Source organism: Daldinia childiae, assembly GCF_008694065.1.
Source record: "Daldinia childiae strain JS-1345 chromosome Unknown Scaffold2, whole genome shotgun sequence".
NCBI classification, from domain to species: Eukaryota; Fungi; Ascomycota; class Sordariomycetes; order Xylariales; family Hypoxylaceae; genus Daldinia; species Daldinia childiae.
This window is the reverse complement of record NW_022984643.1, coordinates 1,085,250-1,102,129: the sequence shown is the minus strand read 5'-3', so window position 1 is coordinate 1,102,129 and position 16,880 is coordinate 1,085,250. Positions and strand designations below refer to the sequence as shown.

At 45.8% G+C, this 16,880-nt stretch overlaps 8 protein-coding genes across 8 annotated transcripts; 7 read left to right on the top strand and 1 right to left on the bottom strand.

The window, feature by feature from the left end:
- Positions 1-96: 96 nt before the first annotated feature.
- Positions 97-1,879, top strand: GL218_01211 (uncharacterized protein; the record flags this gene model as incomplete). Its single annotated transcript, XM_033577668.1, has 2 exons — positions 97-484; positions 588-1,879. 2 exons carry the CDS (start codon positions 97-99, stop codon positions 1,877-1,879), a joined length of 1,680 nt encoding a protein of 559 aa, XP_033439270.1.
- A 1,272-nt stretch (positions 1,880-3,151) lies between these two features.
- GL218_01210 (uncharacterized protein) lies at positions 3,152-4,130 on the top strand (the record flags this gene model as incomplete). The annotated part of the gene is made up of 3 exons (XM_033577667.1): positions 3,152-3,209; positions 3,263-3,528; positions 3,585-4,130. 3 exons carry the CDS (start codon positions 3,152-3,154, stop codon positions 4,128-4,130), a joined length of 870 nt encoding a protein of 289 aa, XP_033439269.1.
- Positions 4,131-4,695: 565 nt separating this feature from the next.
- On the top strand, positions 4,696-5,490 carry GL218_01209 (uncharacterized protein; the record flags this gene model as incomplete). The annotated part of the gene is made up of 1 exon (XM_033577666.1): positions 4,696-5,490. One exon carries the CDS (start codon positions 4,696-4,698, stop codon positions 5,488-5,490), a length of 795 nt encoding a protein of 264 aa, XP_033438263.1.
- A 1,019-nt stretch (positions 5,491-6,509) lies between these two features.
- GL218_01208 (uncharacterized protein) lies at positions 6,510-6,995 on the top strand (the record flags this gene model as incomplete). The annotated part of the gene is made up of 1 exon (XM_033577665.1): positions 6,510-6,995. The coding sequence occupies one exon, from the start codon at positions 6,510-6,512 to the stop codon at positions 6,993-6,995; it is 486 nt and encodes a 161-aa protein (XP_033438264.1).
- A 960-nt stretch (positions 6,996-7,955) lies between these two features.
- Positions 7,956-8,631, top strand: GL218_01207 (40S ribosomal protein S18; the record flags this gene model as incomplete). The annotated part of the gene is made up of 3 exons (XM_033577664.1): positions 7,956-7,994; positions 8,136-8,266; positions 8,331-8,631. 3 exons carry the CDS (start codon positions 7,956-7,958, stop codon positions 8,629-8,631), a joined length of 471 nt encoding a protein of 156 aa, XP_033438271.1.
- A 382-nt stretch (positions 8,632-9,013) lies between these two features.
- GL218_01206 (Ribosome maturation protein sdo1) lies at positions 9,014-10,975 on the bottom strand (the record flags this gene model as incomplete). Its single annotated transcript, XM_033577663.1, has 2 exons — positions 9,014-9,916; positions 10,958-10,975. The coding sequence occupies 2 exons, from the start codon at positions 10,973-10,975 to the stop codon at positions 9,014-9,016; spliced, it is 921 nt and encodes a 306-aa protein (XP_033438272.1).
- Positions 10,976-11,169: 194 nt separating this feature from the next.
- On the top strand, positions 11,170-12,839 carry GL218_01205 (Carboxypeptidase Y like protein A; the record flags this gene model as incomplete). Its single annotated transcript, XM_033577662.1, has 2 exons — positions 11,170-11,626; positions 11,686-12,839. The coding sequence occupies 2 exons, from the start codon at positions 11,170-11,172 to the stop codon at positions 12,837-12,839; spliced, it is 1,611 nt and encodes a 536-aa protein (XP_033438269.1).
- A 1,284-nt stretch (positions 12,840-14,123) lies between these two features.
- Positions 14,124-16,449, top strand: GL218_01204 (putative O-acetyltransferase CAS1; the record flags this gene model as incomplete). Its single annotated transcript, XM_033577661.1, has 2 exons — positions 14,124-14,214; positions 14,285-16,449. The coding sequence occupies 2 exons, from the start codon at positions 14,124-14,126 to the stop codon at positions 16,447-16,449; spliced, it is 2,256 nt and encodes a 751-aa protein (XP_033438270.1).
- Between the last annotated feature and the right edge of the window lie 431 nt (positions 16,450-16,880).

Genomic DNA, 16,880 nt, shown 5'->3' with positions numbered 1-16,880 from the left:
ATATTAGCATAGACCGGTCATCAGTCCTTTTATCTCGCTGCTTTTACTCCATGCTCACTCTATGTACTTAATTGCAGATTACTGTACATAGGAGCTATGGCAGGCGAACCAAGAGAAAAAGTTGAGGTCTCCGATTCCGACCCGGGCCCGGAAACCAAAGAGATTAAGACTCAGGACACGGCAGACCCCGGCCGGGCGTCAAAGGAAATAACATCAGAAGGAGATGAGTATGGTTCAACAGACGATCATGTATTTTCAGACCCGTCGGTAGCCGAATACTGGCGCGCCAAGTACGAGAAGGCCAGCTATGAGAACCGGCATCGGTTCGACCCGGAGTACAAGTGGACGGCGGAGGAGGAGCGCCGGTTGGTGAGGAAGATCGATGGCAGGATCATGGTTTGGGCTTGGCTGATGTTCTGCGCGCTGGATATGCACAGGAGGAATATTAACAGAGCTATTTCGGATAACATGCTGGCTGAAATTGGTAAGTCGTCTTCTGTTACGCATGCATACTTCTCATGTATAAGATGATTGTACACAGAAATCAAAACTGTCTTAAAGATTAGTGAGATTAATTGAGCTTGTAGGCATGAACACGAACGACTACAACTACGGACAAACTATCTTTCTTGCGTGTTTCTTGGCTGCGGAATTGCCTAGTGGACTAATTAGCAAGAAGCTCGGCGCTGATGTCTGGATCCCTACGATTATGGTGGGCTGGTCCATCGTTGCGCTGTCGCAGGCGTTCCTCAAGAACAGGGCCGGCTTCTACGCTATCAAAGCTCTTTTAGGCTTGTTGATGGGCGGGTTTATTCCCGACATAGTTCTCTGGCTCACATACTTCTATAAAAGTAGAGAGCTCCCCCTTCGCCTGGCTTGGTTTTGGACCGCCCTTAGCACGGTGAATATCGTCGGTTCGTTACTGGCCGCCGGTATTCTTCAGATGCGTGGGATTAATGGGTGGAGCGGTTGGCAGTGGTTGTTCCTCATCGAGGGGTTAATAACGCTGCTCATTGGAATCTTTTCGTGGGGTCTAATGCCACCAGGACCTACTCAAACACGACATTGGTTCCGGGGTAAGAATGGGTGGTTCAGCGATCATGAAGAGCATATATTGGTCAACCGACTCCTTCGCGATGACCCGAGTAAGGGAGACATGAACAATAGGCAAGCCGTCGGGCCCAGTCTACTATTCAAGGCTGTCAAGGACTGGGAAATGTGGCCGCTGTACATCATTGGCCTCACAACATACATCCCGCCCGCACCACCGTCCAACTACCTGTCATATATCTTGCGACAGATTGGGTTCTCAGTTTTTGAGGCCAACCTCCTCGCGATCCCATCGCAGTTCCTATTTGCTGTCAATCTTCTTATCGTAACGTGGGTCTCGCGACACTTCAACGAGCGGTCCATCATCTCGTCCAGTTCCAACATCTGGATCTTCCCATGGATCCTCGCGCTAGTCCTCCTACCGGAGAACGCCTCTCCATGGGTCCGATACGCCATGCTGACGGGGCTTCTCAGCTACCCCTATTGCCACGCCATCCTCGTCGGCTGGAACGCAAAAAACAGTAACGCAGTGCGAACACGCGCAGTCTCAGCAGCGCTCTATAACATGTTTGTCCAGAGCGGCAACATTATCGCGAGCAACATCTACCGCGATGACGACCAGCCCTTGTACCGGCGTGGTAACCGGGTTTTGCTGGGAATTACGGTCTTCAATATCGTGATATTCTACGTCGTGAAGGCGTTTTACATTTGGCGCAATAAATTGCGCGATGCGAGGTGGAATTCGATGACGCAGGAGGAGCAGGAGAATTACATATTGACGACGAAAGACGAGGGGATGCAGAGGCTTGATTTCCGCTTCGTTCACTAAGACCGTCTGAACGATTTGGGTATACGTAAAACGGGGGTATAAGGTATGTATATGTATATGTATATGTATATGTGGGTAAAGTCGATCATGGCTACAATAATTTGACAGGGCTATAGCAGAGCCCGAAGAAAGCCTCATTCTAAAATTTATCTATTCCGTCAGCTCTTCTAGACATGGCGTAAATACTGTGGAGGCGTCTAACACAGTATATTACTTACTGTAAATAACAATAAAAATATAATTTAATGATCCTATACATGGATACGGATCTACGAGACGTGTTGATAATGTTCGGAATATTGATGCACATCATGGTATCGCAGCTTGTGTAAAAACGTTCTTAGATCTGCGACTCCACATTTCCAACTTGTTTAGGGAACTACTTCGTAGAGTCCATAAGTCAACATGAGATATTAGGTATTATTCTCTAAACCCTAATTCTATATACCAAGATTTTATTAAATAGTAGAAGGTGCCGTTTGCCGTGTTGGGTTGCTGCGGGAACTCCTGATAAGCTCCTCTTAAGACGAGTGACGTTTCGTCTAGGTCTCGAAAACATAGGCCCCCCATGTGCCGCGCTAGGATCATCCACGTACATCGGGGATTATACCGCACCCTGATTGGCTCTTGGCATATTATAATCGTTAAATACTTCGATACCTGTCATCTCTTTCGATAATCTGCTACACTTTTAAAGGGTTGTGCCAGATTCCGTGGTGACAACTGCACATATTATCCTTAGATGGTTACCTTAAGGAGGTAGACATGTAGGTATTGCACCGGCGCTAAGTCCCTGATTCTTATTCCGGATAAGCTCCTAGAGCCAAGTCTCGATTGACAGCCCGGGTATCGCCTTAGAGTAAGAGCCTCACCTAGAGTCGGACGAATCACGTTGCAGATTGCTGTGTTAGTGACATGGGACTAGTTAACGTCCCTGGCGCTTTGAAGATTGACCGGATAGTCGACCATCCGAAGGGATAAGGGAATCATGAGAATCATCGTCCGGTGTAGATGCTGTTAGATCGCCGTCTGGGTAGAAGGTATATATAGAGAATGATCCCCTTCGCATAGAACATGATCGCCTTAGGAACACTCATATGATCGTGTCCTGGTAGATCATTCACTTTACTTCCCCTTCCATTCTTTTCTTCGCGACGCCCTAGAGGTTGTCTTCTTGATTCCATTCTTTGCACATAATACCAATTCATCACAGTCCTTTGAAAGGCTTTTCTTATTCATTCATTCTTGCTTCTGGAAAGCCGAATCTACATCATGTACTTTGGACGTGCTTGTGCGACCCTCTTGGGTCTTTCGTCGCTCGTTGCGTCAGGTTAGATAGCCCACCCCTGTTTAGAAATCCCTTTCGACTAACAGTATGTTCAGCACCAGCTGATGAGTCGCATGCGATGGCGTCCAGGAGGGGATTGAAGTGGAAGCCACGACGATCCCCTCTTACTATCGAGCAGATAGTACAGGAGACGAACATCATCATCGTTGAAGACAATAAGGCAGAGTTAGACGCTTTACAAAAGCTAGCCGAGCAGCAATTTGCCCAGCTTGTCCAGGCCGAGGTTGCCTTAATAACTCAACTGGAAGATATCAAGAATAATATCCGAGTCAATCATTTTAAGGCTCGCTTCTCGCAAGTGGTAAGTCAACTATACAGTACCAAGTTCGATTAACCTCATTGCTAACAAGTGGGTAGAACATTGTGATTGTCACAGTATCGACCTTAGTCGATGCCCGAGCTGAGAAGGGTAGCCAAAAGAGGTACATGGTAAACCAGGCGCTTGTTGATAACGGCAAGCCTGAAAGTCAAATCATGGTCATGGTCTCAGATGCGCAAACCATGACTATCGGCGCATCGAAGACCGTCGGCCTCGCAGGGGTCCAAGCAGCCAGCGCCGTCACCAAACCAACGGCGGTGCCTGCTCTCGTAGGCGCCGATCCGGCCGCCCCGTACGGAAAGCCGAATCAGAGCATGATCCTCCCTATCGGTGCTAAAGCGCCGGCTATCGATCTCGTCTTCGTTGATCCAGCTGCCATCATCTTGCCGAATCAAAAGGATCTATTCGTTGAGAGCACGGATACCTTCCTCCAGGACTGCGGTTTCTACCAGTCTAACGGCAATGCTTTTGCCAACTTAGGCTCCCAACTGTTCACGTCGTTTGAGCAGATCACTGTCGTGAACGGTGATGTTTCGATCGTGAAGCAGAAACAGGAGATTAATGTCGTTGCGCCAATTGCATAGGCTAAAACGAATAAGATCGAAAGAAATTTGGCATGTATTTGTATTTAGATACCCATGTGTGGAAGGCATTGATGCATATTACTCTGTAGTCTGGAGACTATTGGTTGAGTAGGCGGTAGCTTGGGGGTGAATAGGAATAGGTCCAAAGAGGACTGCATTTTGCACGAGCCCTCTTACTAGAGACACTCAAATTTTCGTACCTTTCTTTAGGTAGAAAGGGATAACATAAAGATTTCAAACCTTTACACTGTTTTCAATACTGTCTGGCATGTTATTGTTCAACACTACAAGTCCCCAAAGGGGTATCTAGTATTCCATTTTAATGGAGACAAATTGGATGAGATGATTGGAGAACCCTGGGAAGTGCTAGAGGGGTAGAAGAGCTATTTACCATTTCCAGCCAACCTCGGTCAAATGTACATTTAGGTAGCCATGTACGAACATCGACATAAATATAGAATCCAGGGGAGCTACCATCATATCCCGTTTACTTATTTTATCTGTGACAACTACTAATAACGGCTGTATGGAAATATCGAGGAATAGTAACTAGTTGTCCGGGAAAATGGTTCTTTGTAACTTACAACTCATCTCGCTCAAGGACGGAGTTTCGATCGGCTCATTTCTCGCCAAGCTCCGTCGAAGCGGCATTAAGCCCGTCGTACAGGCCCGAGTCATTCGGTGGATGATCCTGCCCACACAGATTTCAATAGGCCATCTCTTGGGCCGAAATATCCACTGGGACCTTCTGCTAATTCTGGGAGAGGCCGATTCTATTCCTCATGAAGCACAGTTAGAGATCGATGCAACTTGGAGCGCATCGAGTGGTGTCTCATCTAAAGCTATATCAAATTATGAAGCGATGAATGAGGAACTACTTCACCCGCCGCCCGGCTCCGTCAAACCGCCTGAAAAACACACCATTGAACCATCCAGGACATCGCAAAACCTCGAAATGAGCCCCGAGTTAGAAGAGTGGATTGCAGCGCTACCGATGCCATTGAAAGAGCATCCGGTCTCGATGCTAAACTTACTTGCTTTCAATTCCGGGAAGAAGGATCAATATAAGCAATACGGTGCTGATTTCTCGGCCAAGGTCGGCTTTAAACACGGCGGACGGGTTAAGATTGTTGGGAGGGTGGTAGGTGGTCAAGCGCATGGAGATGGATGGGAAGAAATTGCTTTCGTACACTATCCATCCGTTCAACATTTTGGTTCCATGGCAGGGAGTAAGGAGTATCAAGATGTCAATCACAAGTATCGTCTTGGAGCGCTTAAGGATACATTCATCTGCTGTGTTATGGAGGTTGACGACAATGGTAATCTCGCCAATCTCCGTTCCACTAAGGAGAAGTTGTAAGAGGTGTATATTAAATCTACCATGAGGTATTCAAGAACCTGTGTACATATCGATGTAAGTACTGTGAGATGAGGCATAATCCTATTGAGAAGTGATTCGCAAAAACACAGAACCGATCCTAAAGTTCCCGAGCCTCGAGGGACTAAAGTTCAAAGGATAGGTACAGATACCAATTCTCTTTCGAATATAGCAGACATTAAAGTACCCATATAGGTATAACGTAACGCTAAGCTCCAAGTATTACTACTAAGGAATCGACGGGATGTCTTAGACCAAAGAAAGGTCGGGTCCATTAGTTGAGGTCGATGTTGCCACCAACGAATGAAAGTCCTATTGGATAGTTGTAAACACCGAGTGTTGTGGAATTACGTACTGATCCTTGGGGTATTCTGGAGATAATAAAAGATCGAACGTATTAGCTTCTCTTATAACTAATAAGGAAATCGATGCGACGATATTAAGGCTCACGAGGTATTCCAGACCAACCCATCACACTGTATTTGTAGACACCAATACAGGGAGGATAGACCTATAAAGGCCCTAGGACTTGTTTAGCAGATTTGCTGGTGTGTATGGTAGTCTCGGCGGCTTTCTTTGTCTGTAGGATGACGTCTCGATAGCATGGGGTCGCGCACGCCTGGGAGATCTTAGACCCCGGCGACCCCGCGATATCGACTAAAGATGCATACGGTATACCTATAGCCCCATTGTAATGTGATGGGTGGTGAGTGTAACCACTGTTGCGCCATCTATGTAAAGCTACCTACCTAAGGTAACTGATCATTAATAAGGTCGAGAAATATTAAACCGCTCAGTTTCGTTGATTATTAGATCTCTCGCTTTCCGTCGATGAACTTGTCTTTTGATTTTTGTTTTTTTTTTTTGCCCTTTGAGGCGATAGACGTCTCAAAACTACCGTGCTATCAAATCTCAAGTAGGTAGTCATAATACGGACGCGCCACAAACCTCAGATATACATATATCAAGTCCTCAACAACCAACGTCGTCTTTATATCATTATGGCACTAGGAAGATGGACTTTTCCCAACAGTAGGAAGCCTTCTTCTGCTAGTTCTGGCGGCAATCGCTCAAACGGCACAACAACACCAACCGACAACGAAACTCAAGATCTCTCAAAATCACAATCTCGCATACTACGAACCCTGACCGGAGGCTTCAGATCCCACAAGCCTAAGAAGTCGGAAGAGCGCGACGAGTTTGCTCATCTGAATAAGCCATTCACTCAGCAGAATTTAGAACACCAGAAGATACTGAACACCTTCGAATGGAACTTTGGGAAGAGAAGGTCGAGCCATGGTGGTCGAAGTAGTACGAGCGGTATCAGTCCAAGTGCTTCGCGGAACACCAGTGTCGACCACAGCCACGTACCTCCAGACTCTGATCCAATAGAGACACGTCCTCGATTCAACAGTGTCTTAATCCAGGAGTCGCCTCGGGAGGACCCGCGAGAGGAGCAACAGACATATCCAACAGAGAGGAACTAGGCATCTAATGGTAATAGGCGAAACAGTTTAATGGGCTACGATAAGACGAATGTAATGATACCTAGAGGGATTTGTTCACTGGTTGGCGTTGAGGGATAAACAGACAATAGGAAGAAAGGTCGGAGGCATCGATCAGCATATTTGCTAAAGAGGGATATCTTTGATTGTTCTGTACATGATACACAAATGCGGTAATATGTATACTCGGTGGTAAAAGTTATAAGGCCTCAGAATTTTCAGTGTAAAATATAACTCATTGGAGATATCCTCATAGACTGTGTAAGATTGTTCATCATTGGCCATAGTTATACAGTTAAAAAAAAAGGGGGAAAAACTCGATATCAAGTCAAATCTTGACTTGTCTTAAAGAAATCTCGAAGTAGCTATTTCTGGTGGTTTGGAAATATCGACACTGCTTAGTGCGAGCATAACGGTATATGTCCAAGTTAGAGTTGATACTTAAATGGTGTCGAGATTGTGCGAATACATGTCGTGAACCTCGGGTCTCCTACCCTAAATGAAGAATATGTAAATATATGTCTGCTCTATAGCAGTGATCTCGAGTTTCGTATATATACGGCAACCTAGAGCATAGCATCAACACGCATTGCAGAAATAGTTGAGTATCAGAAGAATGTCACGATTCTGTAGAATGATTTCAAGAAAGAAAAGTCTCGTGGTAAAATCTTTTTTATGGTTTGAAGGCTAAGGCCCATAGTGGATTCCTTTCTATCGACGTGGTCTGTGTATATTAGGACTCGGCCCTGGAAAAATCCGATAAAGGTGGGTACCAAATACCACAAATCGAATTCACCTAGCCCCGCCCATCCTTTTTTTCGCCTGTACCCTAATTAAGCGAGCCTACCAGAAAAACCAAACCTTCGATTCCTTCTTCTATCAAACTCAAGATACACATCTGAACGACATCAAGGCAACAACCCAACAACACACTTGCCCATCATGTCGCTCGTCTCAGGCGAGAAGACGAACTTCCAGTTCGTAAGTGAATCCTATTTAATTTACGCGCCTCGCCCTGCCCGTCATTCTACTTGGGATTGACAACTACGCGAATGCTCAATTCAACCTTTGCACAACTTCGCGATGACAAGACCCTGTCTTAGCTAACTTTAACCTCAATAGATCTTGCGTCTCCTCAACACGAACGTCGATGGCAAGGAGAAGGTTATGTACGCCATGACCCGAATCAAGGGTGTTGGTCGACGATACTCCAACTTAGTCTGCAAGAAGGCCGATGTCGACCTGAACAAGCGGTATGAATAACGAATGAGCCAGATACTATAATACGAATCGGAGACTAATGGAATCCCATTACAGTGCCGGTGAACTCACCTCCGAAGAGCTTGAGCGAATTGTCACCATCCTCCAAAACCCTACCCAGTACAAGATCCCCGCCTGGTTCCTTAACCGACAGCGCGATATCACCGATGGCAAGAGCTCGCAGATCCTGGCGAACGGTGTCGACTCTAAGCTCCGTGAAGATCTCGAGCGCCTAAAGAAGATCCGCGCTCACCGTGGTCTCCGACACTACTGGGGCCTCCGTGTCCGCGGTCAGCACACCAAGACTACCGGTCGTCGCGGCCGGACTGTCGGTGTCTCCAAGAAGAAGGGTGGTTAAGGGTCTTAGCGGTGGCAGCATGGTTTCATTGGTTCAGGTCATTCATTGCGGATGGACAGGCGTGAAGGCTGGACTGAAATTACTGCATCAAAACGTTTCTATGAATTACTTTGCGAATTGGGGACTTTGCTCATCGGTTTCGGCAAGTCATAGGTGTACTCTAGAGAATAAGGAGACATCATTGTGACCAACACTCTATAATTCTTCAATGTGTGAAACTATTACGTGTAATATGTCCGAGAATAAGTTGTCATGGTATCAAAGCCTCCTGAGTATCGTATTTTTTTTCTATACCATTACCAAGCCTATTCCTATGCCATGCTATCAAGACATCTCGCAAGTTCGTCAACTTCATTATTCATGAGCGCTAGAACTAAAGACTCTAATCCTCATGAGTGACTGCCATATCTAAGACCTCCACTCGCCCTTGGCCCTTGGTTTCATTCCCCACGAAATCGGATAGACCCTTGAAAGCGCCCGGCTCCACAAACCCGACAACCTCCCACTCCGATCCCATGACGTCTTGTGTCTCGACTTGTTCAACGTAACTCAAGATCTTGTCCTTCACAGTCCCGGGGGCCTTTTGCTCTCCTTCCGCATCAGCAGTCTTGGGTGCTTTCACTGCCTGCTTCAAAACGTTCGTCGAGCAAGTGATTCTGAGCCGCATCCGTGCTCTTGTAACTGGGATTGGCTGGTGCGCGATTAGAGCCTTCATGGCCTCAAGGGCCTGGCTCTTTGCGCTCTTCGTCGTTACCACACCCGTCCAGTTATGCTCTTTCGTCCTTGGCTTCGCTTCCCCATCGTCGCCTGTGGCCGGTGTTCCCGCGCCGCTACCTACTTCCGGAGTTTTCTTGTCGCCTTGCTGATGCGCCTGAGAGCTTAACATATCGAGCGCCTTCTCGATCATACCGGTTGTATAGACTCTCTTCGTGCGCGGGTCGACTAGTTTGCTTGCGACTATACTAATGACTTCATTATGCACTCTGTCCAGCTGCGCCGAGCGCTCTTTCTCTCCTACTTGCTGCTCGCCTTTATTTAAAATCTCGAGTATGATATCGTTTAGAGGTTTGTCCTTTCCGAAGGCTTTGGTAAGATCTGCGGCTGGGGCTGTTTGTCCCTTCGATACGTTAAGGAAGACGTTGGGGATTTGTAGGACCTCGTCGAGGTCGGTCTCGATGCCGGATCGCCATTCTAATACTTTGTTCTTGTAGCAGGCGATTTCGAAGCGCTTCTTTCCCTTTTTTAGGCGGACGAGCGATACGTTCGTAAGCTTTATTTGATTTGACTGTTCCGTCCGGGTCTATTAGTATTTCTTTGCCTACCTAACTTAAGGTATAAATATATTTCGAGCGCCTCCGAGAACGTGGGGACGACATGGAGGGGAAGAGGGGTCTAATTACATACTGTGATATGTTAGTATTTGTCTAAGATATTATAACAACTAAAAAGAGATAGCTTTGGAGGGTGAATAATAGGAAATTTAAATATACTATTACTCTACATACCAGGTTGGTTTATGCGCGACATGTTGTCTCTTCGTTATCAGAAAATGCTGATGTTATTTTGCTAGATGAACAAAGTCTGACGTCGCAAATGATATTCAGATGTCGAGTAGTTGAAAGATTTGTATAAGCGTAGTATTCGTTAAATCGAGATTTTGCGTGGAGAAGCACGTGCAATTACCCGTGCGTTCGTGCTTTACCGACTTGAAGGAGACATGGTTTTTAGGCCAGCGCATAGCGGGTCCCTTATGTAGGCAAGGGAGCGACGCAGGAACAGCTTAGTTGACTGGGTGAATACAAGTACATGCATCATACTTAGATGGTATATTGATTTATTTATTGGGTTTGACGAATCGAATAGGTGATTAGGTAGATTCTGTTCCCAGACGCGACAGTTACACTCCCAATATTCAATTTAATTTTATAGAGGTCATGTTGAATCATAATGATAAGGAAAATATACATATACCTACTCCATACGGTTTAGCGGAGAACCAATATCGATAGGGACTCGGTACACAGGAGAAGAATGACCGATGACGCTTATCGGTAAAGGTCCCTCCATCTATCACGCGACACGCAGTTTGATAACCAGCCTGCCAGCCCGCTCAGTTGTCGTAATCGAATCCGGCATTAAGACAGGGCGAGCATGTTACCTACTATCATTTGTGGGGCAACTTCCCGCATTCAATAAGTGAGAAAAGCGGTATGTAAGCAATAAGGGGAAACTTAATTAAGGTACAGGAAGGTTAATGGTTGGCTGGTCACCACATAAATATAACCTAGCGTAGCTGATCACTGACCAGTCGGGTTCCCGTTCTCACCCCCGTTTCATCGTCCATCCATATCTTAGAGCTCCCCCGGTCTCAACTCTGACTCTAGTATTTGTATCATCGTTCCCATCTTCCATCCATTATTAACTCTTTTATCTATTCCTTTTCTTCTCTAATCCATTCATCATTACTATCATCAACCATCATAATCATCATCATCAAACTCTGGTAGTAACGTTATTCATCCTCTCTTGCTACCCATCATGAGAGTAGCTAGCTCGGCCCTTTTGCTGGGCGCCAGCACGGCTGCCTTCGCACAAGACCAACAGAAGGTTCTTGGTGGCATCAGCGATGCCGTCAGGAAACCTCTGGATCACCTTAGCGAAGCTTTTGGTGAGATGCCAGATGTTGCTAAAGGCCTATGGGATGAAATGAGCCTCCTAGTTCCTGGATTCTACGAAAAGGCCGCCAACCTTATCTCTTACCCTAAAGCTCATCGACGCCGCCCAGATAGCGAATGGGACCATGTTATCAAGGGCGCTGATGTACAAAGCATGTGGGTCGAGACAGACGGTGTCAAACACCGAAAAGTTGACGGTTCTCTCGAGGCCTACAACCTACGAGCTAAGAACGTCGACCCGTCCGAACTCGGCGTAGATAAGGTCAAACAGTACAGTGGGTACCTTGATGACGAAGCCAACGACAAGCATCTATTCTATTGTAAGTAGTATACATATCATCGTACCCTGACTCATATAGTCGCTAATCGTTATATCCAGGGTTCTTTGAATCTCGAAATAACCCTAAGACCGACCCTGTAGTACTATGGTTGAACGGCGGCCCCGGCTGTTCCTCCATGATGGGACTCTTCATGGAGTTGGGCCCCTCCAGTATCAACAAGGACGGCTCGCTCAAGTACAACGAGTACTCGTGGAACAGCAATGCCTCCGTCATTTTCATCGACCAACCCGTAAACACCGGCTACTCCTACAGTAGCAACCCCGTCTACAACACCGTCGCCGCAAGCAAGGACATCTATGCTTTACTTACTCTCTTCTTCCACAACTTCCCTGAGTATAGCGAGCAGCCATTCCACATTGCTGGAGAATCCTACGCTGGTCATTACATCCCCGTCTTCGCATCTGAGATTCTGTCGCACAAGAACCGCAACATTAACTTGCAAAGCATTGCCATCGGTAATGGTTTAACTGACCCCTTAACACAATATGCCCAATACCGCCCAATGGCCTGTGGTGAAGGTGGTTATGACGCAGTTCTCGACGAGAGCGAATGTCAGTCGATGGACAATGCTCTCCCGCGATGCCAGTCTCTCATCTCGAGCTGCTACGATTCCGAGAGCGTATGGTCCTGTGTTCCCAGCGCCATCTACTGTAACAATGCTATGATTGGCCCCTTCCAGCGCACCGGATACAATGTTTACGACATCCGTGAGAAGTGCAAGGACCAAGAGAACCTTTGCTACACCGAGACTGCTTGGATCAGCAAGTACCTGAACCAGGACAAGGTTCTCAAGGCAGTCGGTGCCGAAGTGCAAGACTACGAGAGCTGCAATACGGATATTAACAGAAACTTCTTGTTCCAAGGCGATTGGTCAAAGCCATTCCACCGCCTCGTTCCCGATATCATCAAGCAGATCCCAGTTCTTATCTATGCTGGTGACGCCGACTACATCTGCAACTGGCTCGGCAACAAGGCCTGGTCAGAGGCACTTGAGTGGCACGGCAAGAAGGGATTCAACGCTGCTAAGTTGGAGGATCTCACTAAGGGCTCTGACAACTACGGTGTAGTGAAGAGCAGTGGCAACTTCACATTTGCCCGTGTCTACCAGGCTGGCCACATGGTTCCATTCAACCAGCCTGAGGGCTCCCTAGACCTATTCAACAGGTGGATCGGAGGAGAGTGGTATGCTTGAACAATGAGTGTATTGGCTCTTGTGTGATTATTGTTGTTCGTACTATGTAACGCAGTCACTAGATTATTGCAGACGGGTAGTCTCAAATATCTTTCAGAATATTGATTAGAGATCCTCAAACTGTAACATGATAATGGTTCGATAAGTTTCTTGGGATTGAGATGGTAATATGGTTCAAATTGAAATGTGAAGCTCATTGATGATAATGTCTATATAAGGTAGTAATAGGCCTAATATCAAGTTAACGATATTGATGAACATGTATTTGATGTTGCAACAGATAAATTACGAAAGCCTCGACGCTTTTCGCCGGGAGGTTCCGTACTCAAAGATCGTTGTATTTTACTCTTGTCTCATACACTCAAGCGAGGTATCCGGCTCGAGATCAGGCGTGGAATCAAGCCTGACCGAGCATTGGCAAAAGACGATTTTATATTTCATGATTCTTGGATAACTCTTTCGAAGATGATTATAATCGTGATGGCTGCCTTTTAGGATGCGATAACCTACATAGAACAGACTGTAATAGTGCCTTCTTCTTACCTATTTGAGATTGCGCCTTGCTTCTATAATTTATTAGAGTTCGCACTATTTATTCATTTTGCTCAAAGGAAACAGGCTTTGGAGAATGATGACTATCGACACTCGGAAGGTGTGCCGTATGATTATATTGAAGGAAGTTTAGGTAAAATACAGAATTTGTCGGTAGAGAAATTTCTCAGCAATTTTGTGGGGGTGAGACACAGCCACAAGTCAGGTACCTAAGCCATACTACTTACTAGCCACCCCCTAAGTGATTCCCTGCGGAATGCTTCCCGACTTCACCAAGGAGATGGATATGTACTTCGTTAGGTACTAATCGAATAATTGCAACACTATTTTATGATGACTGTTTCCATTTTATATGTCTCTGTGGCTCATAATATGAGAGAAAAAGGAGAAAAAGGGAGGATAATTAATTACTTTATAGGTAATTTAGTAACTACCTTAGGTACATTAGATGTTCAACTTACACCAGGTCCCGTCTTACATCAAGCTTCGATTAAGCTCGAGAATGTAGGTCTTTACTTAGATATTATTAATATCATTTACTTGGTTATTACACTTAGAGAAAGAGCTACCAAATTGAGAAACTCCGTTGAGAGACTGGAAGGAACACTCGGGTTTAGGTTAATAACATAGATCTATGCCTTGTCCAAAACTCATCCTCTCTATTAAATAAAACTTCATCAAACCAAAAATAAAAACGAGTCTACCTTTTTTTGGCTGCTTTCTTGGGTCATAATGCCGGACACTTCGTCAAAACTAGCTAACTATGCTTTGCTTTTTATCGCATTTCTTACTTTTACCACGCAGAATATCCACGCTACATATGGTACGAGCATAGTACTCAGATAGTCGACAGCTTCTGGCCTTTTATGGAATTCATTCTAATAGTTTCATAGGTAAAAATGATCCCCATCGTTGCCTAACTCTCCTGAATAATGGAACGTGGTCGCCTTTGGCTCCGGACGGCTCGAGACGATGGGAACCAAAAGATTGTCGTATGGTTGAGCATACTGCAGATTTTCTTCACGGATGCCTCAATGATCGAAAAGTTGTCTTCATCGGCGATTCTACAATCCGCCAGCTTTTCTGGGCTGCTACTAAGCAAGTTGCTCACCGCAAGTCCGAAACCAGGATAAAACGCCTACTTCAATCGAACGGCAAGCATCACGATATCTCGTTTCGGGCTGATAATGTCCAACTGGAATTTATCTGGGATCCCTGGCTAAACTCTACCGTCCTGCACGATGTACTCAAGAGCTTTCACGCTTTATCTACATCCCTAGATGTGGAAGCCATTGTGGGGATGGATGAATTGTCACCTATGCTCGTTATCTTGGGTGCTCCTGGACTCTGGGCTGCTCGATACGGCGGAGATGACTATCTGAACCTGTTTAAGCGCGCGGTCACCGGCGTCGTGCCGTACTTATCACCTAGCCTTGATAACAACATATCACTAGCAATGGAAACGACTCGTGGCCCCGACGATATTCCAAACCGGATTTTTCTAACACCAGTAGGGATCCCAGATTACAGCAACCTAGCTCCGAATCGGTCTAAGAGCATTACGCCGGAGCGGATTGAGACCATGAATAACTATCTCTCACAAGTCTTCCCGAATAATCTGTCGTATATTCCTTGGGTATACAACCGAATTCCCACCTTGTCTAAAAGGGATTTCGATATAGACGGCTTGCATGCGTCAGACAGTATGGCAGCACTTAAACTAAACATTGCTTTTAACGCACTTTGCAACCCAGCAGCAAGCGCCCGCTCACGCTCTTTCAAAGGCACATGCTGCGCCGTTACTCCGCCGAACTATGCTGCTTTGATAGTCTTCGTTTTATTTGGAACTTCAGCGGGGTTCGTCGCTGGTGCGCGCCGTCACTTGGAGACCGCAGGTAGCTCAGGAGTCGTTCAATTCACCGAAATCCTTAAAAACGTTCTTGCTACCCTCCTATGGTGTTGGTACGCCGATGGGACTTACTACTTAATAAGAGCTGAACGCCATTATGAGCAAAACGCTTTCGTCGCGGCTTGTCTTATATGGCTAGTGGTCAGTGTATTGTCATCAAGGAAAGCCCCCCAGCAGACAGATGGTCTTTCATCGTCCAAACGCGATGCTCGATACTATCGTGGTCCAGGATATCTATCGCGGAATCAGTCTAACGAGATCAAAGGCTTAATGCAAGGGATTATCTTGCTCTATCACTATCACTATGCATCTCAGGCTCTTTGGGTGTATAAGATCATCCGACTATTTATCTCCGGATACCTCTACATATCCGGCTACGCTCACACGCTATATCTTCTCGAAACGAACGACTTTTCTTTGAATCGCGTCATGGAGATTCTATGCCGTTTGAACTTTCTGAGTGTCTTCCTATCGTACGTAATGAGGACAACATATACGTCGTATTATTTTGCCCCCGTTGTCACGTTCTGGTATCTTGTTTTATACGCGATGCTTCGTTTTTTCAAAAGCTACAATCGCGATCTGCGTTGGTTACTTTTGAAAATAGCGATAACAATTAGACTGACCAATATCTTTATACTTTCCCCTGGCATTCTTGAAACTGTTACCGGATTCATACATGATGTCTTCTACATATCCATAGATGTGGAAGAAATGCGTTTTAGGCTGCGTCTAGACCGCTACATTACATTCATCGGGATTATTGTAGCGGCTCTTACCCATCGCGCCTCTATTCGCAGAGAGCGAAATTTCCTTCAATTCGGCTGGGTTGGAGCGATCTTCACTCTAAGATTCACACTATGGCTAGCTATCGTCTGTGTAGGGAGCACTATAACATTCTTCTACGTCACCCAAACTTATCTGCAAGAGAAGCAGGCATACAATCAAATTCACCCGTTCATATCCTGGATCCCGATACTATCTTTTATAGTGCTCAGAAACTCTCATCGCATGTTAAGAGATAGGTGTCTTTACTTACCCAACCTCCTCGGCCGTATCTCGCTAGAAACATACATCTTACAGTATCACATTTGGCTTGGCGGGGATGCTACAGCAAAGCTTTTCATAGGATATTGGGAAGGCCGCTAGGGGCGGTTTGTCGAAACGGTGGTACTCACTATTACATTCATCCTAATTGCGGCAGCTACAAGGGAAAGTACTAGAATATGTGCTCGCGGGTTGGATGCACGGAAGGCTGTGGGAATACTTTCCTGGCTATGGGCTGCAAACATATTATACAGCGGAGCAGTAACATCGCGGGCTTGAATGTTATGTTGCGGATACGTGGCATTGGTGGCATTGGTGGTATTGGGTCTGATGAACATGGGCGCATATTAGAAGGATTGGTGAAGTATTATTATAAGGAGATGGAGATACTATATGGATAAAGGGGCTTAGTACTTGGTATTATATATATACTCGTGTTGTTCCCCTATTAAATTTTGGTGCTCTATTGTTAATTATCTGACCGTTATCTATCGGTTTTTTTACTTACAAATCACATTTTATGCCCGTATGTC